Here is a 27,191-nt window from a genome sequence, read left to right on the forward strand (position 1 = left end):
AATTGTAAATAATACATTTCTGCTAGATTTTACGTATGCATCATGAATGTAAACATTTATTGAAAATGATGAAACTTGACTAGTGTGGTGTGTGTGTATCTAAACTAGTTTCTATGTTGCAGGTAGTCCTTGCTGTGGTTCTTTGCTGTGCTATGATCTCTGTAATCTGTTTGATTCTTAGCCATAGATAACATTGGGATAACATTGGGGGAAAATTGTATCTGAGCTCATCCTGGGCTTTGCATGAGTCAACTGAGCCTTAATGGAGTACTTGTTGCTGTTTGTAAAATATCTGCACATTTGAGACAATGTATGCATGTTGAAATTATTTTGCACTGTACGTAACCGACCAGGTGTGGGGGGAAGGACAACAAACTAAACACAAAAAGCAGTTCTAAAGAAATGAGTTTTCAATCTAGATTTAAATGTGCATAGCTCCAGTGGCTTCCTAAAATTGATCCGATATGTTCCTGATCACAACACCCATTGACACTCGATGCTGGTCTTAATATGTGTTCGCGAAGAACACTTAGCTCAGGTTAAACAGCAACTCATTGTCTTTGTGTGTATGTGTTTACAGTTAAGCAGCAGAGTGGGGCCAGCACTTTGTGGCACATACCTTTCCGATTTGATCTCATGTGCCTCCTGCCCAAGTGTCGACAGGCGGAAATGGTGTTCAACACCTACAGCACTGGTGAGTGGGTGAAATGGGTGGTGTGTACGGAGTGGGTGATAAAGGGGCTGAGTGAGTGAGTGAATATGTGAATGGGTGTGTGGTCCATGCAATACATAATTTCTGATTTACACTTCTTTACCCAACTGTGTATTGTTTGTGTGTATAGATTATTCATGGCCCGACTCTTCAACCACTGGCTCCACTCACCCATCTGATTGGCTCCTGAGCCTCTTCCATACCAGCCTATCAGATGCCCTTTCTCTCCGTGAAATCCCATTGGACGAGGGTGATCATGTGACCTTTGTGAAGTTGGTTCTCGAGAGGAACAGGGGTGGCCATAAACCTCTCTTCAGCATGCCGACGCAAGAAGGTGCAAACATAGTCTAACTTTGTTGTTTATTAATTAAAACAAAACTCTCACTAGTTACGTCACCATTGTGTTGTTGTTAGTATCATATTCATGTTGGACAGCCTGCCACATCCAGCCGAGGAATATATATAAGATGATTATTTTGGCTTGTGGGTTGTGCCCTTCATGAAATTTGCAATGGTGGAGAGCACATTAGGCTTTTCTGATGTTATCTCCAAAGTTGTTTGACTCCACGCTTTTCTTGTGCTGACATTGTACTATTTGTAAGGCTTTCTGTTGTCCACAATGGCAATATATGTGGGTGGCTGAAACATGGATTCAAACCCAGGCTATTAACAGCGTTGGTTCTTTGTCATTCACAAATGACATTTATAAACCCCCTTAGCTGAACACACGCCCAGTGTCACAGGGCTTGAATCCAGGCTGTAAGAACTGTTAGCTCATTGCTTATGACGCATACATTATGTATCTTACATGGTTATTATGAACAATCGGGAGTAAAAAAAAAACACTTTGTATGAAAAGAGGTGTATAGTTGTGTGGTTATTGATGTTTAGCACATCCGATTTAGCACTGTTGGCTATGTACGGTGAGAAAGAAGTTCAACATGCATGTTTACAGTTAATACAAAGATAAATGTTTTCATTGCAGACGAGAAGTAAGAGTTTGCTTGCTTTTTTTCTTTATTTAGTGGAGTCGGATAAACAGGAATCTCCTGTATTGAATGCCAGCAAAGACAGCACAGAGACGACGATTACGACGACTACAGCAAAGGTAAGCCCTTGCACAATGCCAAATCAGAATATACAGTGGTACCTCGGTATACGTCGTTAATTCGTTCCAGAAGGTAGGACTTATACCGAAAATGACGTATACCAAACAAATTTTTCCCATAAGAAATAAAGGGAAAGGAAATAATCCGTTCCAGAGTATAAGAAATTATATTTTATATGGCATGTTATACATTAATGAGGTTGTATAAAAGAATTTAGACACTACTTATTACTAAAATGCATACATTAATAAAATAAAAATAAAATGTAACATTCTAGATTTGAAGCTTTCGTGACTGCAAGGAATCATCTTCTTAGGTAGAAAGTACCTGATGACGGAGACTTGTGTTGCCTCCGAAACGTCGTGATTTTTGTTTTTATTTTATTTTACTTTCTACGTGACTTTACCGAAGAAACCTAAGAAGAAAATGTAACATCACTTTACTTTGCTGAGAGGAATTGATAGCCTACGAGGATGGTGGTGAGGAAGGGGAGGAGTCGTGAACAGGGTTATACGCGGGTACGCGGTGACTCATCCCGACCCATACAAGTTATAGCAAGCGCGTCGTATCCCAAGCAAGACGTCGTATCCCAAGACATTTTTTTCTTGTCAAAACACGACGTATACCAAATTCGACGTATTCCAAAACGGTCGTATACCGAGGTATGACTGTACTCTCCATTCTAGACTCCATTGTTGAAACTTGAGTCCTCTTGAGCCTCAATTGTGACTCTAATCCTCAAACCCAGTTTCAAGCAAGACTTTGATCCTGGAACCTTGTCTCAGTCCAGACTGTGATCTTGCAACCCTGTTACGAGAAAATCTAATCCTGAGACCTGATGTTCTGAAGCCGAGTCTCGGTAAACACTCTAAATCTTTATCGCAGTCCCCTGGTTTTTATCTGTTGGTGCGCAGGGCACAGGAATTGCGCGATGGCGTTGTTACGCCAAAGCCACGGGATCTGGTCACACACTCGTCTTTGTGCCGGCGTCATTTACAGGTTACCTTGCGTTCATTTTATTGAATTAAAATCTTCGAATTCGTAACCCTTGTATCATCCAGTGTAACCCTCGTCTACTCTAATGCAGTACCCTTGTCTCATCTGACACAGAACGCTCATCTAAAACACATCAAAACCACCAAATCTTCATCTCATTCGATACATGATACTCTTTTTATCAGATGGAGAATCCTAGTCACATCCAATGCAGAACTCGAATCTCATCTGATACGTAACCTTTTCTGTATTTATGCGTGTCTTTGTTTCATTTCCTGATTTATGTAATAAAAAATTACTTTAAAAGGTATTTGTACAAAATAATGTATGTATATGTGTGTGTGTGTGGTTGTTCAATACAGACCTTCAATTACTCTTGGGAACCAATCCACATACAGTCAATCCGGATCCCGTACTCCAAGCTTCGGATCCAGTTGTTAATGCCGTACAAACAGAGGAGTTGGTTCCACTGCCTGTAAATCCAAACCAGGATCCTGATCAAGTCGTCAAGTCTCCAGCAGGTGAGTGTGATGCTGGCTACAGCCCAGAAGCCTAAGTGTAAGCTTGGTGGATCGTATGTGTGTTGTGAGTGAAACACGTCTTCTGCAATCCAGTAAATAGGCAGCTGCGGCCATTACCTTGTATGTTATTCCCTCTTGCTTGGGTTTTTTTGAGCATTTCAGTTTCCTACCGCACAGCTCACACTCGCGTCTACATTCTTGCAGCTCCAAACTATTCACTATAGCACGGTTGGCTACACAGTTCACCATACAATCGGAGATGTAAGACTCGCTTGCTACTCATTACTAACCCTTGGTTGTCATTTCTGGCCAATTACTAACACCGATCAAGACTAGCACTCACTAAAATACTTAATACTTCTTGGGATGAAGATTTATATATATCGCCAATAACTGTTCAAACTCATCCATCTACAGTGATGATGCAGCGTCTACCGACACTAACACCTTCAGACACCTCCCACCCCCTCCGTCCACCACAAAATCACCTCATCACTCCTTTCACCTTCACTGCTCACACTTCATGATCATACGAGTCACTATTCATACTTATGATGATAACAGTGGTGATGAAGAGTTCTATTTATCATAATTATTTAACTTTTCCCGATGCTGCTGATGATTGTGTATTCTGCTGTTGTTGATGCCTTTGTCGACAGTGCTAAAGTGAATGCCCACTGCTTATAATAATGATGATGATGTGACTACTTCTGCCGATTCTCACTCACCGACACCTTCCACAGGCCACCCTGCATCTCAGGATCGCCCCCACCGCTCTTCCCACTCGCTCGCTTTGAGTCGCCAGGGCTCGCTGCTCGAACCGTCTCCTAGCACCAATGGGCTCAGGTTTCCGGTTTACATCTACAGCCACTCTGTTGACAGCCTCCGTGAGACACTCACACGACTCCCAGCCTCTCCCTGCCCTTCCTCTACCCCTGATGCCACGGCCACAGCGGCAGAAGCAGAAGCAGAAATGTCTTCGTCGGGTGGAGAAGACATGTTTTTCTGGTGAGCATTTGGGCTGTTTGGGGTACTGCACATCCTTAACAGGGGGTTCACGTTGGCCAATATACGATGCTACCACTGCTGAAATCCTATGTTTAAGATCTTACACTTTCTCTTTTTCATGGGTTTATAATGGGCGTGTCACAGTTATAAACGCTGTTTCAGAGACACTTAGCCGGTACCACTGGACTTAAGCCCTTGATATGGGTGGTTTAGGAGGTTCAGAATGGCCCTTTATATTATAGCGGGTTCATAATGGCCGTGTTGGAGACACTAGTCCCCATAGTTGGGTCTGTCTTTATCGCAGGAGAATCATCGTGGTATTGCTAGAGACATCGATCCAGCACTACTGAGTACCTGAGTTTCAATCCCTAGGTCTGGGTGTCTCCAGCAGGGTTCATTATGGGCCATGGCTCTGTGGGAGACCACTGAACCAGCATCACTGACTGCCAGGATTCATGTCCTGAATCTAGGTGTCTCTCTCCCTCTTGTAGGAGATTTATAATAGCCATTTCAGTAACTACCAAGTCAGTATCACTGATGCTGGATTTGAGCCTCGTGGCCGGTTGTCTTTCAATCTCAGAGGGTTCATCTAATAGTCATTTCAGGATGAACCGGCTCTGATTTAACCTTTGCTGCTCAGTGTCTCTGAAATGGCCATTATGGGCCTGACCCATCCATTGTGAACCGCCTTGTAAAGAGAGGCCCCCCACTATACCCAGGGCTTGAACACAGGCCCCCAGAGGATGCTGGCATAGCTCACTCCACTGTCCTTATTCTTTCTTTCCCGATCTTCTTCTCCCCCCCCACCGCCACGACCCCCTCCCCTCTTGTCTCAGGTGTTCGTCCGAGGAGGGTAGTGTTGACTTGTCGTCACGGCAACATAGGGAAAAGGAGCTCATGGTGGTTTGTGAGCTGGTGCAGGAGGTGTTCCACCAGAGCTTCATGAAAGGTTCGACTCTGAACTCTCATTTGTGATGGTAATCTCACAGTCGTCCCTGCAATCCTATGGCCATTATCATAATCCGTGGTCGTTATCGTAATCTCTGAGTCTTTCTTGTGATCTCATGATTATCACTGATCTCGTTAACGCGATCTCTCATGCATTTTTGCAATCTTGCAGCCATTTCCACGATCGCTCCGTCACGACGGCCAACTCGCGGTCATTGTTGTGATCTCGAGTTTTCCGTCAACGTCTCTTGGTCTTTGTTGCTATTTATTGATCTCGACCCTGTGCCACCCAGGTCTGTTCCACTGCTTGCGACGGTCGGTTGCCGTCGCAGCATCGGACGTCCTCTCCGCCATTGACTTCTGTGAGGAGACGCTCACCGAGGTGGACATTACGGCGTTCCTGCAGGTCAGAGCAGCTATGGCTTTCATGGCTCACTGATGAGCCCCAATGATCACAAGACCCCCATGTATCACCTTGGGCTTTACTTGGCAAGGGAATCTGTAGCTAAGGTTCTCGGTTGTGTTGGTTCAGTGTCTCTGACATGACCATTATGAACACTCAGGGAGAGGCACCTGTACCACAAGTTTCAGTGCAGAATCTAAGTAGTCCTACTTATTTGGCTTTTGACACGACCATCATGAGCTCAACATGGCCATGATGAGCCGAGAGAAAGGGACTGTTCCTGGGCTCCAACCCAGGACCTATGTGGTCCCTAGCTCATGAATATGACATGCCCCCATTATAAACCCAATGAGTGTGCTGTTGAGTGAGGGCTCATACAATTTCGATTTAAAGCTGTGGTTTTCACACCTGATGATGATTGCTTGTGTTGCAATCGAAGCGTCGTGAGAATTTTATTGTTTTATTTTTATTTATTATTTCCCTTCTACGTGACTTTACCGAAAGAACCAAGAATATGAGGGCTCATTATATCCAGTTAAATCTGACTTGGTCGTTATAAAGCATCTAAATAAAAAAAAATTCTGCCACAGGCGCTGTGTGGCCACGTGCATCCCCGTGCCTCCTGCCAAAGCCGCCACAGCAGCTGGGAGGACGATGGTGGTGGTGGTGGTGGTGGTGATGATGGTGATGCTGACGGTGAAGGAGACGATGTTGGTGATCTGCACACCTCCTACTGCTGTTGCTGTCACAAGGAACATGAAAACCTTAGAGGTGTTCACTCATTGTCTGACGCAGCGACTATTAACCACACACGGCTATTATAATTATCGCATGAAGGAGATGGACCGCCAGACCTAGTGCTCGAACCTAGAATTATCAGCAGTTCTGTTCCTCACACAAACCCTATGAAGTTCTTGGGAAAGACAGAAACCCACATCTACTTGACGAAATCCAGGTCTTTCACTTGGCCATTATGAACCCTATTTTAGAGATGCAGAAAGACACTCGGCCCCAGAATTTGAACCCAGAACCTAAATGGTGCAGGCTTGGTTTCTCTGGTTCTGGCCATTTTGCACCCCCTCTGGATATCCAGTGATCTTATAAGCCTCTTACAAATGCCGTGTATGCATGTTCATGGAACAGGAGGAGTTTCTGTTGTGGCTGAGGCTGTGGAGACGAGGAAAAACTTGGAGCCTGATGATGGGGGCGGTGATGCGAGTATGGACAAGGATCCAACGGCTACAATGAGGTGGGTGGTACGAAGGGTTGTCATGTTTGTGAATGTGCACCTCTATGCTTAAACGGGGATGGCGATAGTGAAGAAGATGATGGTGATGTTTCTGGTGATTGTGGTTCTAGCAGTGGTATTCATGATGGTTGTGGTCATGGTCATGGTGGTAATAATGTTGATGGTATTGATGGAAATGGTGGTGTTAGTGTTAATTGTTATGATGGTGGCGATGCTCGTATGACTACTGTAATTCCTGATTCTGCTGCTGGTTAAAGCTTCTCAGATTCATGCTACTGCATCTTCTGCTTCTACTGATGCATCATGGTCTAGATGATGCTGTTGCTGATAAGTCTTTCTACTGGATGTGCTAGTATTGCTGCTGCAGATGTTAATCATATTTCACCTAATAATATTACTGCTGCTCGTGTTACTAATATTATTTATTGCTACCCCTGTGGTTGCTGTACTGCTGCTGCAGATGTTGACAATAATGCACATGCTTATAACAATTATGCTGTTTGTTGATGCCTTTTACTCATACTTTTGCCTGTTTTAATAATGCTGCTGTTGTTAATGGTAATGCTATTTTTGCTGCGACTGGTAGTACTGTTTGCAACTATTACTGCGGACTGCTGTCACTCGTAACAGTGTGCTGCCTGGCTCGTCACCGCACGCCTCTGCCTCCAGTCCCCTCAGCCCTCATCTTGCCTCGTCGCCCATCACCAGCCATGATGACCCATGCCAGCCCTTGCCCAACCTTCACAGTGCTATACAGGTGAGACTGAATGATTGAGTGAACAAATATATGGGCGAGTAATTTATTGGGTCAGTGAGTGAATGGACAAGTAGATGGCATAAGTGAGCAAGTTAGTGGGTATGAGCTTGAGTGAGCATATGAGGACTTGGCATGAGCAAGTATGTGACTGCATGAGAGAGGTAGTGGGTGGGTAAATAAGTAAGTGAATGAGTGAATAATTCAGTTAGTGAAGAAGTGTATAATATTTAATTCAATAACATTAATGGCTGTCTTTATCCAGGCAAAATTTTTGGAAATCAGCAGTCGATTTTTCAAGAGCATCCCTTCCAATCCCGCCTTCTTTTTCTACTGTCCAACCTCACCTAAGAAAGAGGTATGGAAGCATTAGGGTGCAATAGGTGCTCACAAACTCAAACACCACCCACTCGTGTTTTCCCTCTACCCTATGCCACAACACTATTGTTAATCGTGGTCTTGCCTACAGTAGCAATCATCGGAGAATAATTTTGCTGCCATGCACAGCAACTCTTCGGAAGCAATCGACAAACTGCTCTTCTCGAGTAGCTACACACCGAGGCTTTGTGTCTCTGGCTGCCCAACGTGGGTTTTTCTCTCGACTTAACGAAAAACAACGTGTTCACATGAACGTACGGAGCACTGGTATGAGAACTCCGATATTGTCATACAAAGCCACTTAAATTATGTCACTAGATCACTCGTGAATGATATTTTGAAGTTGTTTACTAAATCATTTATTAATATTCAAACCCGCATTGGGCAGCCCACTACAAATTGCCTACTTGTGTATCTTTATGATAGCAGATATTTGTTTCTATGGGCTGCTTCTATTTTTAACTGCTGTTTTTTAAGTTTTTAGGCGTAATCGGTGAATTTTTGTCTGCGGTCATGTATGGATTGTTTTGTCAGAACGAGACTTTGGGCGCCAAGAGAAAATCACGGCGCTTTGGCAAAGCAGAGGGAGTCTCCGAGACAGAGGGGAGCACTGGAGGTACGGTTTCTAATCCCGTCTATCCTGTTCCAGGTCACAGGTTTAATTCCTGCCGCTGGTGTTGTCGGCAGTGATTTTATTTGGGTTATTGCCACGTGATTATCGTGTTCAAATCACTCAGTGCCTGATCTCATTAAGTTTGGTAACTAAGTAGACTTGAGATTGGAATGTGCTTGTATGGGTGACCGCCATGCACAGAGGTCAGTAGGGCTCTGGGGCTCCATGATTGACAGCAGAGAGAATGCAGAAAAATCTATACTACAATATTTCTATGCTTCAACATCTATGCTCCCTGCCTTCACCAACCCACACTAAGCGGTATAGTGAAGAATAGTCGTGTAACATCCATGGCATGGAGAGGCCCTCATCCAGCAGTAGATTGACAACAAGGCTGTACATGTTCACACGTTAATGGTGCACATTCTTCTTTCGTTCGTTTCTCAATCTGCTTGTCTTGGTGAGGGTCGTGGCTGTTGCATGTTATTATAATATATTCTTTTTGTAATAGTAGAGAAGAGAGTCTGATTGTTTGAGGCTGAAGTCAATATCCTTCCCTTGCAAGTGAACGTGGGCCAGCGCTCATCTCTGGTGGTGGCTCTGAGCTTAGTGTTGGAAATTTCACGTTTCCATAACAGCGACGAGTCTCCGTAGGATGACCATTGTTGACGTCCCTCACGTGGTTTCTGCTTTTATCGACCCCTAGAGCTGCAAACTTTTGTCGTATAGCCTGAAACACATAGCCTAGGTACCTCGCTGCTAAAAGAGTTGCTTCATTGAGTTTCATCTCCTCGCAATGGAAGAAAAGACCTTCAAATCACAGTCCGGTCTGTTCTAGTGACCATTACTGGGATATTTCTAGATTTGAAGTTTTCGTGACTTCAAGGAATCCATTCTCTTTGGTTCTTTCGGTAAAGTCACGTAGGTGAAAATAAAAAAGAAATAAAATAAAAATAAGAATAAAAAATAACTAAATTAAATCAGTAATTCTGTTTTTTGCTGTGGTTGTCATACCTGATGACGGAAGCTTGTGTTGCCTCCGAAACGTCATGATTAAATTAGTTATTTTTTATTATTTTTTCTTATTTTTATTGTATTTATTTTTTATTTTCACCTACGTGACTTTACCGAAAGAACCCAAAGAGTACTCGGATATTGTTCCTAAACTTTTGATTACACAGCAGTAGACGATTAACTCAAGGACTTTTGACCATGATGGAGGGAAAATCAAAGCATAGCACTTCTTAGATAATACTTACGAAATGTGTTCCTTCTGTGCCCCATTTCTCTTGCGCCTGCTCCCTCCAGCGCGACGAACCTCCTTCTCTCTGACCGAGAGCGATGCCGATATCGTTGTCGAATACCGTGACGAGCATAACACGGGAGGGGATGCCGCCACCTCCACCTGGCACCAAGGCCCACGCAAAGGCCCTGATGACGATGACGAGGAAGACGATGAAGAGCTAGAGGATGATGATGAAGATGATGGTGATGAACAAAAGGACGATAATGGAGAAGTTGAATTTTCATCAGATGGAACTATTGATGCTGCAGACCGGGAAAATGACTTCGAAATTGATGACGACGATGACGATGATGACAGTGATGGTGACGGCTGTGGTGATGATGGTGGAGACGGCGGTGATGGATTGCCGCCATTGTTCATCCACCTGACATGCTCCGTCAGTGTTCGGAACCAGCACTGTTCCATGCCTGTGCGCACGCTGCCCACATGCCTTGGTGAGTTTGCGTATGTATTGAGGTGTGCGGAATTGCCCGGTGCATGCGTGTGCTGCTGCGTCGATTGGTGTAATTGCACTGTGCAGAAAACGGACCGGCACACATACGTGTGTAGGCTCGTATAAAGCATGTACAGCGAAACCCCAATGTAACGTTAAAAGAACATTGCATGACGAAGGATATTTCCTGAAATTAAATGCCAACTCTTTAAAGTAATTCCTGTTCTGCTACCCATGCTGTCTGGAATTCCCGCTCTTGTCCTAACTTCTTATTGCCCCTACTTTAAGGAAAGGCTTAAGACCTTTCTCTCCTTTGCTTTAATAACAACTCTCTCCTGTTTCTACACCTGCTCTCCTACCCCATCCTAATCTTCTCCCCTTCCCCTTGTCTGCTGTCTAGGTGCAGAGCTTAAACTGAAATATTATCTCGTAAGATAGATCCTTGAAGTGACACATTGACTTTGCAATGAGGGTAAGACCTAATGCCAGATGGCGGCAGCCATGAAAACTACAAGAGTAGACCTTGGTGGGCAAGTGCATTCATTGTGGCTTCTGGCAGAAGGAAGGGAGCAGTGATGAGACATATTTTACCCTTTGCTGTCTTGTGGTTGTTGTTGTCCCAGGGGAGGTGTTGGGATGGCTGGAAGGTGTGGATCTGAGGAAGTTTAGTCTCAAGGACTTAACAGTCACATTGGACATCATCATCCTCACCCTGCCACTTGAGATTGAAGAGTCACCACTTGGGATATCGCATAACAGGTCAGTCTGTTATTTAACGCATTCACACGCACATACGATAACATCATTTCCAATTTGTTCTTGCGCATTGAATGAATGAAAGTAAGCATTGATGATTTTCTATTTGTATGTGTTGGTTGTGAATGTTTCATGTGACTTCTGCAGCCAGTAGGGGGCACTACATTTACGAAAATGCAAAGAAGACAATTAATTAATAAAATTGCGAGTTTTGAATTGTTGCTTTGCATATGTAGTGGTGGTATTGACATGCGCCGACTGTGACAGTGATGGATCACGGGGCGGCGCGGGGTGCGGGGTTGGGCACGCGTTGTGGGCGTGGTGTGGACGCGCGCGCCGGGAGTGACAGATGACGGGGCGGCGCGGCGTGAGTGGTGAGGCACGATGAGATGTGGGAAAAGAGGATCGTAGCCAGCGCCCGGCGATTGGTCGAATAAGTGGGTGCTCGCAGCGACGTCCGCAGGTGGGGTATAAAGGGGGACGCGCGAGAGCACTCGGGGAGAGTTACCCAGTTGAAGACCCGAAGACGGAGCTGAAGACCTAGGGAAGCCGAGTAGCTCAGTGGCGTTAGTCGCCGAGTAGCTAAGTGGATGTTGGTCATCCGAGTAGCTCAGTGGCGTTAGTCGCCGAGTGGCTAAGTGGGTGTTTGTCACCCGAGTACTAAGTGGATGTTGGTCATCCGAGTAGCTCAGTAGCGTTAGTCGCCAAGTAGCTAAGAGGATGTTGGTCATCCGAGTAGCTCAGCGGGCGTTAGTCGCCAAGTAGCTAAGTGGGTGGTTGTCACCCGAGTACTAAGTGGATGTTGGTCATCCGAGTAGCTCAGTGGGCGTTAGTCGCCAAGTAGCTAAGTGGGTGTTTGTCACCCGAGTACTAAGTGGATGTTGGTCATCCGAGTAGCTCAGTGGGCGTTAGTCGCCAAGTAGCTAAGTGGGTGTTTGTCACCCGAGATACCAAGTAGGTGTTAGTCACCTGTAACCAAGTTTGATAAAATAAAGAGTGTGTTACCCGTGAAGTCGTCTCCCGCCGAGTTACTACACTACACATACACATGCAACCACCCACACACACATACACACATACGCACGCATATGTTATGAACCATTGCCTGACATTATCACCCAGCTTGCATTGCATGTTCATCTGCTGCCCGGCAATGCGAATAAGGAAGAAGGCTGAGAGGTTTTTTTTATATTTTGTTTGCTTAATTTTGTTCGCACTTCGCTCCAGGTACGCGTCTGAGAACAGCGCCTTCATTCACCGCTCACCAGCACAGGGCAGCTCCTACCGGTCGGACGAGGAGAACATCCTGCACGGCCCACTGCTCCCCTCGGCCATTGCCGAGCTACGGTTAGGCCACCTGCCCGCGCGCCAATGCATGCAACTGCACTGCCTTGCTCTGCTGCCCTCATTCATGTTTTGTTCACCGTGTTTCTGATCACGATGCCGTCATTTATTGTCATCATTGTCGTTGTCTGTGGCAGTAACTGTGGTGGTGGTGGCGGTGGTGGCATTAGTAGCAACGCCAGTAATACTAGAAACAGAGGCAGCAGAAGCAATGGCAGCAGTAATAACCCTATCTTTACGATCATCCTCAGCAGTAGCAATAACAGTAGCAGAAACATCATCGGCATCGTCCTCATCGGCAGTAGCAATAACAGCAGCAGAAATATCGTTATCAGCAGCAGCTCCTTTGCCATCGTCATCACCACCAGTATCATTATCGCCAGGAGCAGCAAGGCACATAATTGAAATCTCGGAGCCACAGAGCAAGCAATGCTAAAGCCTGAATTCAAGCCCTTGGACTGGACATCTCTGTTTCTCACGCGCTTATCTCCCACCTTGTGCTTTTGTCATTGACGACAGTGAGGGAATACCGACCCCCTTGTCCAACCTGACGGAGACACACAGGCAAGCCGTCTTGGACACCGTCGAGGAGGTAACTTTGAGCGCAAGAACACGGAGTCTTTTACAAACGCCTCTACTACCAACGGTGTCATTTTCATTCTGTTCATCCCCACATGATCATGAGGAATGTAACAATCAGTTTTATTTAACGAATTTATGACTAAGTACATGCCTATTGGGTTTTCACCACCATCATATGAGTCACCAGCAATAAATCGGCATCATCACTTTACCACCACCTTCATCATCACCATTACTACTACTACTTTCAGCATCATCAACACCACCTATTCGATCACAATTGCCATCATTTTGTTAATTATATTAACCATCACCGCCACCTTTCATAATACAGGTGTTTTTGGGTTAGATCGCGTAAATATAGCAATGTGGTTAAACCCGCCACCACCCGACACAGCCAATTAGTGAGGGTTGTCGCGTGAACAGAACGTGCCAATTCATCACTAGTACAGCACACCGGTGTGTTGGAGAGCCAAGCAAGCCACAATATTTATAATCTGAGTATGATGTTTCACCTGTAATTACAACCAGCTTCATCAGGCAACAGCCAAATCTGGCTGTCAGGCGACAGCCAAATTTGTGGCTTTGTTCTCCAACACACCGGTATGCTGTACTAGTGATGAATTGGCATGTTCTGTTTACGCGACAACCCTCACTAATTGGCTGTGTCGGGTGGTGGCGGATTTAACCACACATATATTTACGCGATCTGACCCATAAAACCTGTATTATGGAGGATATTGGCCTACGTGTTAAACTGACCCACCTTTGTATTCGCATGATCACTATCATAATTGTTATCGTTACCACTATTCCAGTCAGCGCCACCATCATGAACATCAATATTGTTATGAGACCCGCGACCATTGACACCCGAGAGTGGAAGATGGCAGCCTTCACACGGCCCACTCTGTTAAGTGAGAAATCCCGACGAATGCTATCATTGCGGCGACCAAACATCGATCATCGATTTTGCAGTCACCACAGCAACAAGCCACCCCTTCGCAGCGATACAACTCCGCTGCTTCTGACGCAGTAATCTGGCTTGACCACCTGGGTGTGAGATTGTAGTTGTTGCTCTGCATCTACATCAGCCGTACGAAAGAAGAAGATTGACAACCCCTCCCCACCCTGCTTGTTGCTCCTCCTCCCGCTGCTGCTGCCGCCCAACGCAGGTGCGCTGGTTGCTTCGCGACGAGGTGGTGTCGGCTCTGCGCGTGTCTCGCTCCACGTCGCGCCGCTCCCTCGCCTCGGTGGCCGCCCATGTGTCACGCTCACGGGACCGCCCCTCCTGCCTCACGGAGCACGTGGCGCTGCAGTTTGTGTTCGGGCCCGACCAGTCCATGAGTCGCTTCATGCGGGTGAGAGAGTGAGAAGAGAGGAGTGATTGGATACGCCACAAGTGTCAGGGAACTATTGGCCTGCGGGCCGGATACAGCTCACGACTTGCAAGTGCTTTTAGACCATAAAGCAAGATTGCTTCTGCCCCAATCACAAATGCTGCAACCATGTTCTACTACTACAACCTGTCTCTGAATATCTTTTAGTGTTTCCATCTATCCCCTCGTCTTTCTTCATGTCTCCTTGTGTTTCAAGCATTTATTTAATATCTCCCTACATCTCCACATGTCTGCATGTTCCCACACTGATATCACGTATCTGTATATTTCAACTTGTCCCCACGTTTCTGTATTACCCAGATGTCTCCACATGCCTCGCCGTGCCTCAGATCTTAATTTGTCTCCTGGCTCCATATGTTCCCACATTTCTTCATTTTACCACATTTCAGTAGTTTCTCTGTCACTGTGTGCGTCTGTGTTTGCAAAAGTCTCTACGCATCTCCATATGTTTCTGCATGTGCTCGCGTTTTTCTATACAGTGTGCTTCAAAAAAATATTAACACTTATACCGGACTATCGTTTTTCATGGAAAAATAATGGATAATGCACTAACATGATGACAAATATGTGTTAATAGCTTCAAAAAGGTGAGTCTCCACTGGTTCGCCATCATTGTCAACACGTGCCTGGAATCGTCTCCAGGTGGTTTCCATTGCCCGGAGGAAGCAGAATTGCTGTGGTATTGTTCCAAATTATTAGAAGTGTTTTAAAAAAATGTAAACACCCTGTGTATCGCTTATCTTCATGTGTATTTGTGTTTGTCTCCAGGAGCTGGAGTCAATGGACATGGGACAGAAATATGAGCTCCTTCGATCTGGAGAATTTCACTTTGTGGCCCTACGGGAAACACGGGACACAGAGCCCTCGCTCAACGCGGATATCAGCAACACTACCAGCGTTGAAGCCCCTTCAGCCACCGCTAGTGGTGGGGGGGGTGGTGGTGTTGATGGTGGTGATGGTGGTGGTGTTCATGATGCTACCAGTGCTGATGGTGTTGCAGTTGATAGTAGGGCTCGTGATGATACTGATGCCATAGCAGATACTGATGCCATAGCAGCTGCTACTGCTGCTATCGGTGTTAGTGCTGTTGATTCTATTTCTGTTGATGCTGCTGTTGACGGTAGCGTCGTTGACCCTGCTGTTGATGGTGCAGCTCACGATGACACTGCTGCGACTGCTTCTGTTGACACCACCACCAACATCATCGAAGACAGTAGCTCAAATGATGGCATTACCTCTCCCACGCCTGCCATAGACGTCCGTATTGAAGATAGTAAAGAAAGCGTCGTCATGAAAGACGCTCCGAATTCACCAGAGGGTGAAGAATCTCTCTCTGCGGAACGTGCTGCCTCTGACACCGGTAATGATTACAAACAAAGGCACCAGCTGGTCCCCTTGCTGTTTGTGTCTTAGTGTGAAAGGGCAATGGTGGTGATCATGGTGAAGATGGTGATGGCAGTGAGCTGATGTTGGTTTCAATTGTGATGTGGATGAGCATGATGACAGCAGTAGTGGTGGGTAATCCTGCTGATGTTCCAGGTAAATAGTCCGCTGCTCACTGGCTGTAGATCTTTCTTCTTCTCTCCCTTTGATAGTTACTTTATGTCCAGTGTTTTTTAAAAGATGCTGTCACAATTAAATTGACAGCACCTCAAATGATGGAAATGCTGCTGACGACAAATGTTATGATAAGTTTGCTGCTCCATGATGTTGATTTATGAGCTGAGTTGACCCTCTGATCAGGATTTAAACTCAAGACCTACTTGTGGTCTGAGTCATTGAACTTTTCAGTCTCTGAGTTCAAAGCAAACCCTTGTAACACCGTTTTGAGACTAAAGAAAGCTGTCTGGTGTGGACCAATCAGTTTTAAAGACAATGCATATATTATCAGGTGTTTTAAGCATTCTGACCACAAGTATTGTGGTTAATGCAGACATGATTCTTAGTAAAAGGTTTCAGTTTGGTGTTTTAACATCTTAACACCTGTTTGTTGCCAGATAAAAGGGAAAAACCTATTCTCATTAAATGGGTAGCAGCACTTTGTCGGAAGCCAGTAGCAATTGTCTTGGGAGAGACTGGCCTCTGAGTTGGGCCACATTTTGAGTCGTGTATCTATGTAAGTTGGTAATGTGCTACTGTGCTGCACTACAAACGCCCCATGGTGTTCTTGTGGTATTCTTGACAATAACACCAGGCAGATTTGTTTGAGGCTACATCCTGCTGAGACTTTGAACAGATGAAACTGAAAATAATGCCGCTTCAAAAGCGTTCAGAAGGCCTATAGGCCGATGGACATAATTGTTCTTTTTTACAAGAAAGCGCCTGTTTCCTAACTTAGGATTTATGAATTCTTGTAATGTATTTTTTATCTTCTTGGTTCTTTCGGTAAAGTCACGTAGAAGGGAAATAATAAAATAATAAAAATGAAACATAATAAAATACAATTCTCACGACGTTTCGGCCACAATGCAAGCAGCCGTCCTCAGGTGAAGCACAGGGCTGTCGGAAAGACAGCGTCTGAAATTTCAGACGCTGTCTTTCCGACAGCCCTCTGAAATTTCAGATGCTGTCTTTCCTACAGCCCTGTTTTTCGGCCACAATGCAAGCAGCCGTCCTCAGGTGATCTCAGACGCTGTCTTTCCGACAGCCCTGTTCTTCACCTGAGGACGGCTGCTTGCGTTGTGGCCGAAACGTCATGAGAATTGTATTTTATTAGGTTTTATTTTTATTATTTCCCTTCTATGTGACTTTACCGAAAGAACCAAGAAGATGAATCCCTGCAGTCACGAAAGCTTTAAATCGGTATTTGTTTATTTTCCTATTTTAGGCCGAGAAAGCATTGTGGAGGGTGACACCGAGAGGGGCCGGCGAGGGGGACACGAGGACCCCGTGAGGCGTCCACCGCTCATGCCCGACTTCTGGCTCATCCTGCGCGTTCAGCCAGACCGAGTCACTGTCTTCACCCACTCCAGGTCGGCTTACCCGTGAGGAAGAGATGTAATTGTGGTGGTGGTAGTGTTTGCGACAGAGGTGGTGGTTCCGATGGTGTATTATGTTGTGGTATAATATCTCCATCGAACCAGCCAGGTGGCTCAACGGTCGAGTGAGCGGCTCCGAAGAGGAATTTTGTGAGTTCAAATCTTGGTTGGGGGGGGGGCTGATTAAGAGTTGATGAAATAAGTACCACTTTGTCAGGAAGTAAACGCTGTTTGTGTCCTACAGAGAGACTTGCCCCCTGGCCATAGGAATGAGGAATTTCCGCTACTTGTTTAGAGCGGTAAATAGTCGATGAGCGCCAACCACCTCCAAAGCTCATTTGAGCAGGAAATCACTTTAAGTTGTAATGTGTAGTCGGAGTAGTTGAGATGGTCGTGTTGCTGCTGCTGCTGCTTTCACTCCTGCAACTGCTCCTGCTGCTACTATTGCTCCTGCTAGTACTATTGAACATTTGCTTTTTTTCTAGATTTGAAGCTTTCGTGACTGCAAGGATTCATACTCTTTGGTTTTTTTCGGTAAAGTCACGTAGGTAAAAAATGAAACAAAATAAATGAAAACAACTAACTTAAATCACGACATTTCGGACACACTTAAGCGGTTGTGCTTTCGCTACGTTGTCCCCACCTGAAGAAGGACGCTTGTGTTACGCCCGAAACATCGTGATTTAATTTAGTTGTTTTCATTTATTTGATTTCATTTTTTACCTACGTGACTTTACCGAAAAAAAACAAAGTATTTGCTTTTATGTTTATATTTTAACGAACTCTAGATAGTATATATATTATGTTGTCAATGGATAAAATGTTATGTTTAAGTATTAATGCGATGATGCGTGGCAGATTTATACCAGCAAGGCGACCACGTATTTAAGCAAAAGCAAAAATAAAATTGTCTTGACTTGACAATGCACATTTGCTATTATGATTGCTGTTACTGCTACTACTATACTCATGTTATGGCTGTAGTTGCTGTTGCTGCTGCTCTTGCAACAACTACTGCTGCTTCTATTATTGCTCTTCCTAATACTGCTGCTGCTCGACTGACCTTGATTGTTATGTCCATCAGGAGTCTCGTCGTCTCATTGGGCTCCATGGCTCATACCTCGCCCTTATCGTCATCATCATCATCAGCAGCATCGTCAGCATCTTCATCATCGTTGTCATTGGCAGACAATGAGCCCGAATTCCTTTCAGTCCACCTAATGGTCGTGAAGAAAATCGCTGAGATTTGTCGTGTGGTGAACCAGGTGAGGTACCTGTCACACTACCTCCGTGTCGTTTATGCGATTTCATATTGGGCGTTGATGAAGTTTTTCGTGTATGTACATGTATGTTGCTGTGTGTGTGTGTGTCTGTCATAGTTGCTCGCTAACAGCACTTTCCCCAAAACGTCTGTGAGGCTATAAGGGGGACCTTTGTATCTGTGTGTGTACAAAAAATGGAGCAGTCATGTAATTGTTAGCACTCTGTGCCATGAACCTGGTGCATCCAGTGATTCCCCCTGATGACCAATAACTGAAACATATTTGAACCGGACCTGGGCCTCCCTTAGGTCAATTCAGCCTTAACTTAGTGCCTGGTGTGTAAACATCAGTCCGGGGGAGAAAAAGGTTACCGGATGTGCTGTTGGCCACCCACCCACTCCCATGCTGTGCTGGCTTTCATCGGTGCTTGCTAATATTGGCCCAACAAGTCTGTCTGAGACTATAGGCAGGATCTTTGTCTTTGCATACATATAAATGTCTATGTACATGTGTATATCTGCATGCATATTGTTTTTATGCTTTTGGGTTTATAGTTGGTTTATTCAATAAGTAGCACGGACTTTTGATACTGACGTTTTAGGCAAGAAAACATGTAATGCGTAGATATAAACCTGGCAATGATATGCAAAAGTTTTCCCAAGCTTTGCCACTAGATGTCTATGTTGCCAGTGATTAAACACAGTGGTGACCTTGCACATTGTACTTAACAACAATGTGATGAAAATGTATCGATGAATGTAGTTCCACTTGGGTGACAACTATAAGAATCGTAGCAATGTTTGCATGACGGTGGCATTGTCGCATTGAGATTTTAAAAATGCATTCCCTTCATGTCGGTATCTGGCCGATTTAAAGCATTACAATGCAAATTCTGTTTTGTGTTCTTCCGTTGTCATGTTTGATGTGCAGTTGCGCAAGGCAGCCGCCATGTTCATTGATCACGTCATGTCTTTCGTCTAGCTGCCTTATCTAGAAATATATCGCGTGTCAGAACCAGGGGCGTGCTCCATGGTTACTTGGCAATTGTTACCAAAATTGTACAAATGTAGTTTACAGAATTTAACGGTGTGTAATCGGTGTGTAATTTTATCTTAAACACTTCACATGTTTCCACAGAGCCTTCTCCTTCAGGACCTTCATGACACGCGCTGCTGTAACTCTCTGCTCGTGGCCGAAAGCGAGGAGGACATATGGAAGCCAGAGTCGGTGTACAGTTCCTACCGGCACAAACACTACATCACTGAAGGTCGCTCGCTGCCACCCACGCCTCTGTGCATACTTGTGCCAATCTGTATCGGTGTGTGTCTATCTCTTTTGAGTGTCTCCGAGTGTATCCATCGGTCTCCGAAGGGTGTGATGAACGTGTTTTGGCAGAGGGCAAGAAAAATAGGCAGAGTGTCCTGCCAGGCAAAAATGGCCTCCCATCAATATGCCAGTTGTCCTGTATATTTATCTTCTGTGTGTATGTGTGTGAGTGTGTATTTATTTGACTTTCTGGATTGTTCTCTCTCTCTGTGTGTCTCTATCTCTGCATGTCTGTCTGACTTGGTCTCTTTCTGTCTTTTTCTATCGCCTTGTCTTTATACATTTCTATCTTTGTGTGTCTGTGTTTCTCTTTGTCTCTGTCTTTCTGTTTCTCCATGCTTCTTACCGTCTTAGTTTCTCTTATCTCCTCCATCTTTAACTCTCTACTTTTCTCCGTGATTGCCTTTGTCTCTCTAGACTTAGCAGTTGTTCTAGATTTGAAGCTTTCGTGACTGCAAGGATTCATATTCTTAGGTTTTTTCGGTAAAGTCACGTAGGTAAAAAATTAAAATTAATAAAAGTAAAATAAAATAAAAATCACGACGTTTCGGAGGCAACACAAGCTTCCGTCTTCAGGTGGAACCGTCACAGCACGATAGCTGCATCAAGTGATACAGCAGTTGTTGAGCTATGTCTGGGTAAAAACTGCCAGGCCATGTGTGTATGTTCTTCAAATGTTTCTTTGGCTCACTCCTGTGTCTTTTGTTTCCTAGATTATGGAGCTGATGACGGCTATCAGAGTAAAGACTACCTGGCTGCCTCCATGCTCTTCATGCCGGGTCACTTTGCGTGTGACATCATGTGGACCACCATCATCCCCGTGCATCCACGCTTACGCATGGCCCCCAGCTTGGCTGGCAGCAAAGGTGACAGATCCTGACAGCATTAACCTGTCACTGACACTGATACTGACAATAGCATTATAAACTCCTTGACGCTGACAACAACATGGGCACGAACAGTAACATTGTGACACTGACAATGACAGTGACGAAACCTGCTAATCTGCAAAGTAATACGCTCTTTTTCTGTCTTGTGGAAATAGTAACGTTTACAAGGATAGATTAAATGAAGATGGTCAAGAAAAGCATCAAATGTGGAATTAACTGTTGTCATCCTACTGGGAGGTGAATACAAGGGGTTACTGATGATAATTGTGTTATTTTTGCCTCCACAGTTACAGTTTAGATTTTAAAAATAATTTTCACTTATGCATCCAATATCCTCATCGCCCATCGGAAGTCCTGATGCGGTTTATTAGCGTTCATTGTCTCCGTGATAGTGCGAAGCCAGGAGCTTCAGCTGTAAGATCTCCAATTAGTTCTCCTGTTTTGGACATCTGACACTGTCATACTGACATTGCACACTGATATTGTGAAATTTACTTTGTAACACTAAAATTAGTGATTTAAAGCTTTCGTGACTGCAGGGATTCATATTCTTGGTTCTTTCGGTAAAGTCACGTAGAAGGGACATAAAAAAGGGAAATAATAAATTAATATTTTATTATTTCCCTTCTACGTGACTTTACCGAAAGAACCAAGAATACTAAAATTAGTGTACAAATATTTATATTAACATTCTGACACAATGAGGCATTATTACTGACGCATCGTAATTTACCTATAGCCTTCATAATCATCTTAAATCTGTGCCCTTACATGCGGAGAGTAAATATGACACACAATGTCTCTAATATTGTGATACCGACACAGTTGCACTGACACCGACACTGGCACTATATTATATACTGTTACATTGGTGCTGTGAACGTGACACTGTAACACTGACACATACCCACTGTAACACTGGCACTATATTATATACTGTAACACTGGCACTATATTATTTACTGTTACATTGGCACTGTGAACGTGACACTGTAACACTGACACATGCCCACTGTGACACTGGGGCCTGGGCCCTGTGACTCTAACGATGACGCAGACAGATCTTTTCTGGCAGCAAAGGTGGTACGCGTTGACAGCAACAATGACACTTTAACACTAACATTGACTCCACATACATGGCACACGCAAGTCAAAGTGTGTCTGCTCATCTCTGGGGGTCCTGAGCCAGTGGTGGAAACTCCACATTCCTATGCCAGGTGCATGCGAGTCTCTCTCCATAGAAGAGCAACCAGTATCCACAATGCCAGTGTCAGAGATCCTGGACCATTATTTTTGAGGTCCTGGATTTGAGCCCTGGATACTGGTGTTTTTATCTTGCGCTCATTCTCACCGTCACCCGAACAGCAGTGCTGTCCACCTGGGGGTTACACAGGTCACTCGCAAGGGATAATGATCCTCTTCATCGGTTCAAGTTCATTTATTAGGTATAACCCTGTGAGCCATTCGGCTCTTGAATCGGGTGCAACCGCAACAAACAAAAAACTAAAACATGAACAAGAAAACATCTTAAAGTGACTATGTGCAAACAGAAAATCCAAGAAAAGACAGCAAAATATTGCAGAAAAAGCACCGTACACCAACACTGTGTGCAAAAATCCCAGTGGGATGCAAGTCAAACAACAACCACAAGACAACTCGGATTAAGGCCATCAGTCTAACTCCGTACTACAACAAACAAACATGGCCAAACCAATAAACTTTTCGAAAATCACCAAAATAAAGCCATAAAAGCAATGAAACAGTGATCATAGGAACTGTGACCGAATTTTCACAATAAACAACGTAAACAACATGTACTACCAAACTCTGCAGCCATAGCTGGTCCTTACCTGGTAAAATAGAGGACGTCAATCGTGAGAGATAAACAACCTTTGTGAGTTCTCGCCTCTTAAAGGAGTTAAGTTAAGTGATTTTATTGAAGTGTGAAGGAGGAAACTCGAATGTCTTGAAAGCCCATCGTGCATATGAAGGGAGACCATAAGAATATAAGAGGAGATTTTCATTTATTTTTCTTGCTCTTGTTTTTCCTGCAGGCATGCAGTCACTGCGATCGGCACTTGCCGCTTTCTCCGTGGGGAATCGCAAGAACATGTATGTTTATCAAGAGAGGTCAACAGGAGCGGTCTGCTATCTCAGGTGCGGTTTGTGGGGTAATTATCGTTAACATCATCTTCATTCACGCTATCCGCATGATTTGTGTCATCAAAACTAAACTCCGTGGTGATAGTGCGTTGGCAATGGTGCGCAAATAACGATGAAGCCCGAATAACAAAAAAGCACGCGTAGCAAATAGCTCGCCACATTTGTCAAAAACACTGCCTTAATAGGAAAAGTAAATAAAAGACAACGTGTTTGGCAATGACCCTTCTTCAGAGCCTTCATTAGCAATAAAGACGGTCATTTGCCGAAATGCCACCTATGATATACTTTTACTTTCAAAGCCATAGTGTTATTCACGAAGGTGAGTTTTATGTTCTTTGCTGTCATAATCATTAACAGCGGTCGCATAATCATCACCGGAAGCAGGATTAACATCAGTTTCATAATAATAATTTTAATTATAATCGGCAGCATCTAAGGAATCATTCTGATAATTAATTATGAGCTTCATTATTCTCATCATATTCAGCAGCATCACATACACCCTTGTCATCTGTGGCATCAGCTTCATCATCTTTCTCATAAGCAGCAGTCGCATCACCTCAATCATCAGCATCAAATTACTGAGGTTATTAAGTGTGTGTGTGTGTAACAATTATAATCATTCGTAAGACTCTTTCATGTCGAGCCAATTGCATAAACGAGTGCTTAGTTAGCTTTTGTGCTTATGTATATATGTGTGTGTATGTTGAACTTATTTGCATAAATGAGTGCTTAGTTTGGTAAAGTATGTCCTCATGTATGTATGTGTGTGTATGTATGTTGAACTTTTTGGGCACAGCACGTAACCAACCATGCTAATCTTGCCAGTATCCAGTGGGGAACAATGCCACTTCCTTTCGGCTTTTAATATCACTCATCATAAAAGTACTAGAAATTGTAGAAAAAAACAGTGTCATCGTATTTGAATTTAGCACCCACAAAAATATCCAGATGCGAACATGAGTAGGTTTACTTAAAATATTAGAATGTTTTTCTTCGGGCCGTTGTGAGGTTTCAGCATCGGCATGTCTTATATTTTAAGCCAAGCTTCAGTTTTCTCGCCATGTTGTGTTTATGCATGTGTTTTAGTTTAAACGTGTGTGTTGGGATGGGATGGTATTTGAATATATATCAGCTCTGGGTAGACAGTCTAGCACAAGGGTCGGCAACCTACGGCTCCAGAGCTGCATGTGGCTCTTTAAGGAATGTTTCATGACATTATCTATTTAGGACCACGTCTCGTATTCACATGCATTGCAACTCTTGAAATGTTGAGTTTTCCGAATTAAAATGAAATGGCTATATTTGTTATTTTGGTTGCCGACCCACTGGTCTGGCATGTTTCCCATTCACATCACACGTGATTACTTACCCTCGTTACCCTCGTAAGTAATCGTTGTCTCTTAGGTATAGATCGGGGATACTTTCTCTTTCATCTATGCATCTGATTGTGTGTGACTGTGGGGAGTGGAAGTGGCGTGGTTAGCGCATTGCGTTACAAACCCGGTGACCCGAGTTTGATTCCTGCTCACGGCCAACACCAGTGACGATTATCTGAACTGGTCCTGGGCCTCCCCTAGATCGACTCGGCCTCAAATGAGTACCTGGTGCGATGTGTAAACATCAACACTGGGGAGACAAAGGCGGCCGGGCGTAGTGTTGGCCACAAAGTAATGTGCCGTGCAGGGCCTTCATAGGTGCTCGCTACCAGCACTTGCCCCAACAGTCTGTTCAGGTTATATACGGCAGATCTTTTTATATATGCTGTGCAGATCTGTGTATACATCTACTGTATATATGCTATTTGAATACTTGTCTGTGTGTGTTTGCGTGTGCATGCGCCTCTGTGCACTTATGCTTGTTTCATACCTGCCATTAACTCAAAGCCTTTTCCAATAAAATCTATTCACCTAATCCCCTAAAACATTTAACAGGGCCAATTTGGCCAAGAAAATCAACGCTTTTCCTTCCTTAACTAATCTTTGGGTTTTTCTTGTTTTGCTGTTCATTGCAATTAACCCTTTAACAAAGTGAAAGTCTTTGAGATACAATTACGGTAAATATTATGTATTTAACTATTTAAGGACCCATTGTTCTTAGTAACATGCTAACAATGTATCTTTACTTATGCGTGCACATGTGCTTATGTACTCGTATGCGTGTACATGTCGTGTGCGTGCATGTTCGTGTGCGTATGTGTCTACGCTGTGATTCCAGCTCCCCGAGTTCACATGTTTATGAATAACGTAATTGTTAAGTTGTATTTCAAGTGGTCCGAGGTCTCTCCCACACGTTGACTTGGCTCTAAATGTGTACCAGGTGTGGTACTGGCCACATTCCTCCCTTGCGTGCTATGCAAACCTGAATGGGTGTGTGTTTTTAAGAGCACTTGCTCCGACAGTTTTTATTGCTGTATGGGTGATCTTTTGTTTATGTGTGCGTGTGTATTTCTATGTGGAGGAGAGTAGTGTCGTGGTTAGTGCATTGTCTTGCGAGCTCGGTGACCCGAGTTCGATTCCTGCCTGCAGCCAACATTAGTGAGGTCTATCTTAGCTGGTTATGGGCCTCCCCTGGGTTGTCTCAGCCTTAAATGAGTACCTGGTGTGATTTGAAAAAAAACATCAACATTGGGGAGACAGGCAGCCAGGCATGATCCTGGCCACCCACCCCTCATGTATCATGCCGGCCTTAATAGGTGCTCGCTTAACAGCACTTGCGCCCCACCTCCCCACAGTCGGTTAAGGCTTTGGGAGAGGAGTGGGGGGATTTTTGTCTTTGTGTTTGAGTGTACGAGTGTGCGTGTGAGCTGCAATATTACAAATTGGACTACATACAGAATTGGACAGACTTGCCAGTGCACGTTTCATATTGAACAACGACACAATTTTTATAATGGACTATGGTTGGGGTGGGTGGGGAGGTGGGGGGGTGTGTTCCATTTCTGACACGATGACATCATTTCCCTTACTCCATTAGGGAAATGAAGTCCTGTTAAACCAAAGTGACCTTAATCATAAGAATGGCAACATTAATAATGATAATAATTCCTTATTTACCCACGGAAGACCTTGAATTTTTTCAAGTACAACTGTTTTTTGGGAAGCCAAAAGATGAGAGGTTTTAAAGTCATTGAAGGGATATGCTTGCTCTCAATTTATGAGCTATATTAATGCTGGTTTGGCAGTGCTGTATGATTAAAGTGTTCAAATCTAAAAAGGGAAAACTAACTTAGCACTTAGGAATACGTTTTAGTAGCAGCATTATATCATAATTGTAATGTGCAGCAGCATCAGTAAGTTAATATTTTCTTGTATTTGCGTACCTTTGAGTTGTCTTTGTAACCATACATATGTATCTATATTTAAATTGAGTTCTACTAGTATGTATTGACACATCTCCAGGGATTAATTTAAGGGACGGCCCAGAACCAGTTTAGATACCACTTACCACTCTTGCTATCGAATTAGGAATTGTGTGTATGTGTGTGCTCTTGCATGTTTAATGGCGTGTGCATGTGTGTGTGAGTATATTGTTCATTTGTGTCTTGCCACAGGCTTATCGAGGAGTCCGCTGCCACCAGAACTTCCTTTGATTCCAACAAGGAGGGGATTCCATCGGCAGCATCACTTCAATCCCCCGTCATAGCGTCCCCCTTCATGTCTCTCACACGCAGCCAGGAGCCTACAGCCACAACAGATGAGCCCGTGGTGAGCCCTGGCCCCAGTAGAGACTCGGCTCCAGGAGATCAGGTTTTAAAATCCGTATTGATTGAGACTTGAAACCAGCATGCTGGTTTTCAGAATCCGTCTTAATTGAGACTTGGTTCCAGGGGACCAGGTTTGGGGATTGTAATTTATTGAGACCATGTTTCAATACAAGGGCGGTGACATGGCCTAGCGCATTGGCCACTTGTTGCAAAGGTTCACGATTCGAATTCAGTAGCAACTCCCTGATTTTAATACTGCGTGAATATGAACTGTAAAAATAAACGCCGTGTACTTCACGGTGGACGTTAAATATCCTGTGACGTTATTTGCAAGAGTAGGCCATTATGTGCCAG

At 44.3% G+C, this 27,191-nt stretch overlaps 1 protein-coding gene across 1 annotated transcript in view; it reads left to right on the forward strand.

Moving 5' to 3' along the window:
• The window catches only part of SZT2 (SZT2 subunit of KICSTOR complex), a 110,988-nt gene that overhangs the window by 17,328 nt on the left and 66,469 nt on the right, over positions 1-27,191 (forward strand). The window contains exons 23-47 of the mRNA XM_078885298.1: positions 581-694; positions 843-1,046; positions 1,738-1,820; positions 2,736-2,820; positions 3,180-3,338; positions 4,082-4,346; positions 5,183-5,295; positions 5,588-5,700; positions 6,288-6,468; positions 6,841-6,946; positions 7,577-7,703; positions 7,966-8,058; positions 8,613-8,694; positions 10,000-10,431; positions 11,054-11,189; positions 12,414-12,533; positions 13,050-13,122; positions 14,288-14,473; positions 15,281-15,872; positions 17,340-17,484; positions 18,575-18,755; positions 19,890-20,019; positions 20,792-20,944; positions 23,023-23,125; positions 26,685-26,838. Of these exons, the coding sequence (XP_078741424.1) occupies positions 581-694; positions 843-1,046; positions 1,738-1,820; positions 2,736-2,820; positions 3,180-3,338; positions 4,082-4,346; positions 5,183-5,295; positions 5,588-5,700; positions 6,288-6,468; positions 6,841-6,946; positions 7,577-7,703; positions 7,966-8,058; positions 8,613-8,694; positions 10,000-10,431; positions 11,054-11,189; positions 12,414-12,533; positions 13,050-13,122; positions 14,288-14,473; positions 15,281-15,872; positions 17,340-17,484; positions 18,575-18,755; positions 19,890-20,019; positions 20,792-20,944; positions 23,023-23,125; positions 26,685-26,838 (4,130 nt within the window). The remainder of the gene's footprint in view (positions 1-580; positions 695-842; positions 1,047-1,737; positions 1,821-2,735; positions 2,821-3,179; positions 3,339-4,081; positions 4,347-5,182; positions 5,296-5,587; positions 5,701-6,287; positions 6,469-6,840; positions 6,947-7,576; positions 7,704-7,965; positions 8,059-8,612; positions 8,695-9,999; positions 10,432-11,053; positions 11,190-12,413; positions 12,534-13,049; positions 13,123-14,287; positions 14,474-15,280; positions 15,873-17,339; positions 17,485-18,574; positions 18,756-19,889; positions 20,020-20,791; positions 20,945-23,022; positions 23,126-26,684; positions 26,839-27,191) is intronic.

This window comes from Lampetra fluviatilis, chromosome 3 (assembly GCF_964198595.1).
Source record: "Lampetra fluviatilis chromosome 3, kcLamFluv1.1, whole genome shotgun sequence".
Classification (NCBI taxonomy): Eukaryota; Metazoa; Chordata; class Hyperoartia; order Petromyzontiformes; family Petromyzontidae; genus Lampetra; species Lampetra fluviatilis.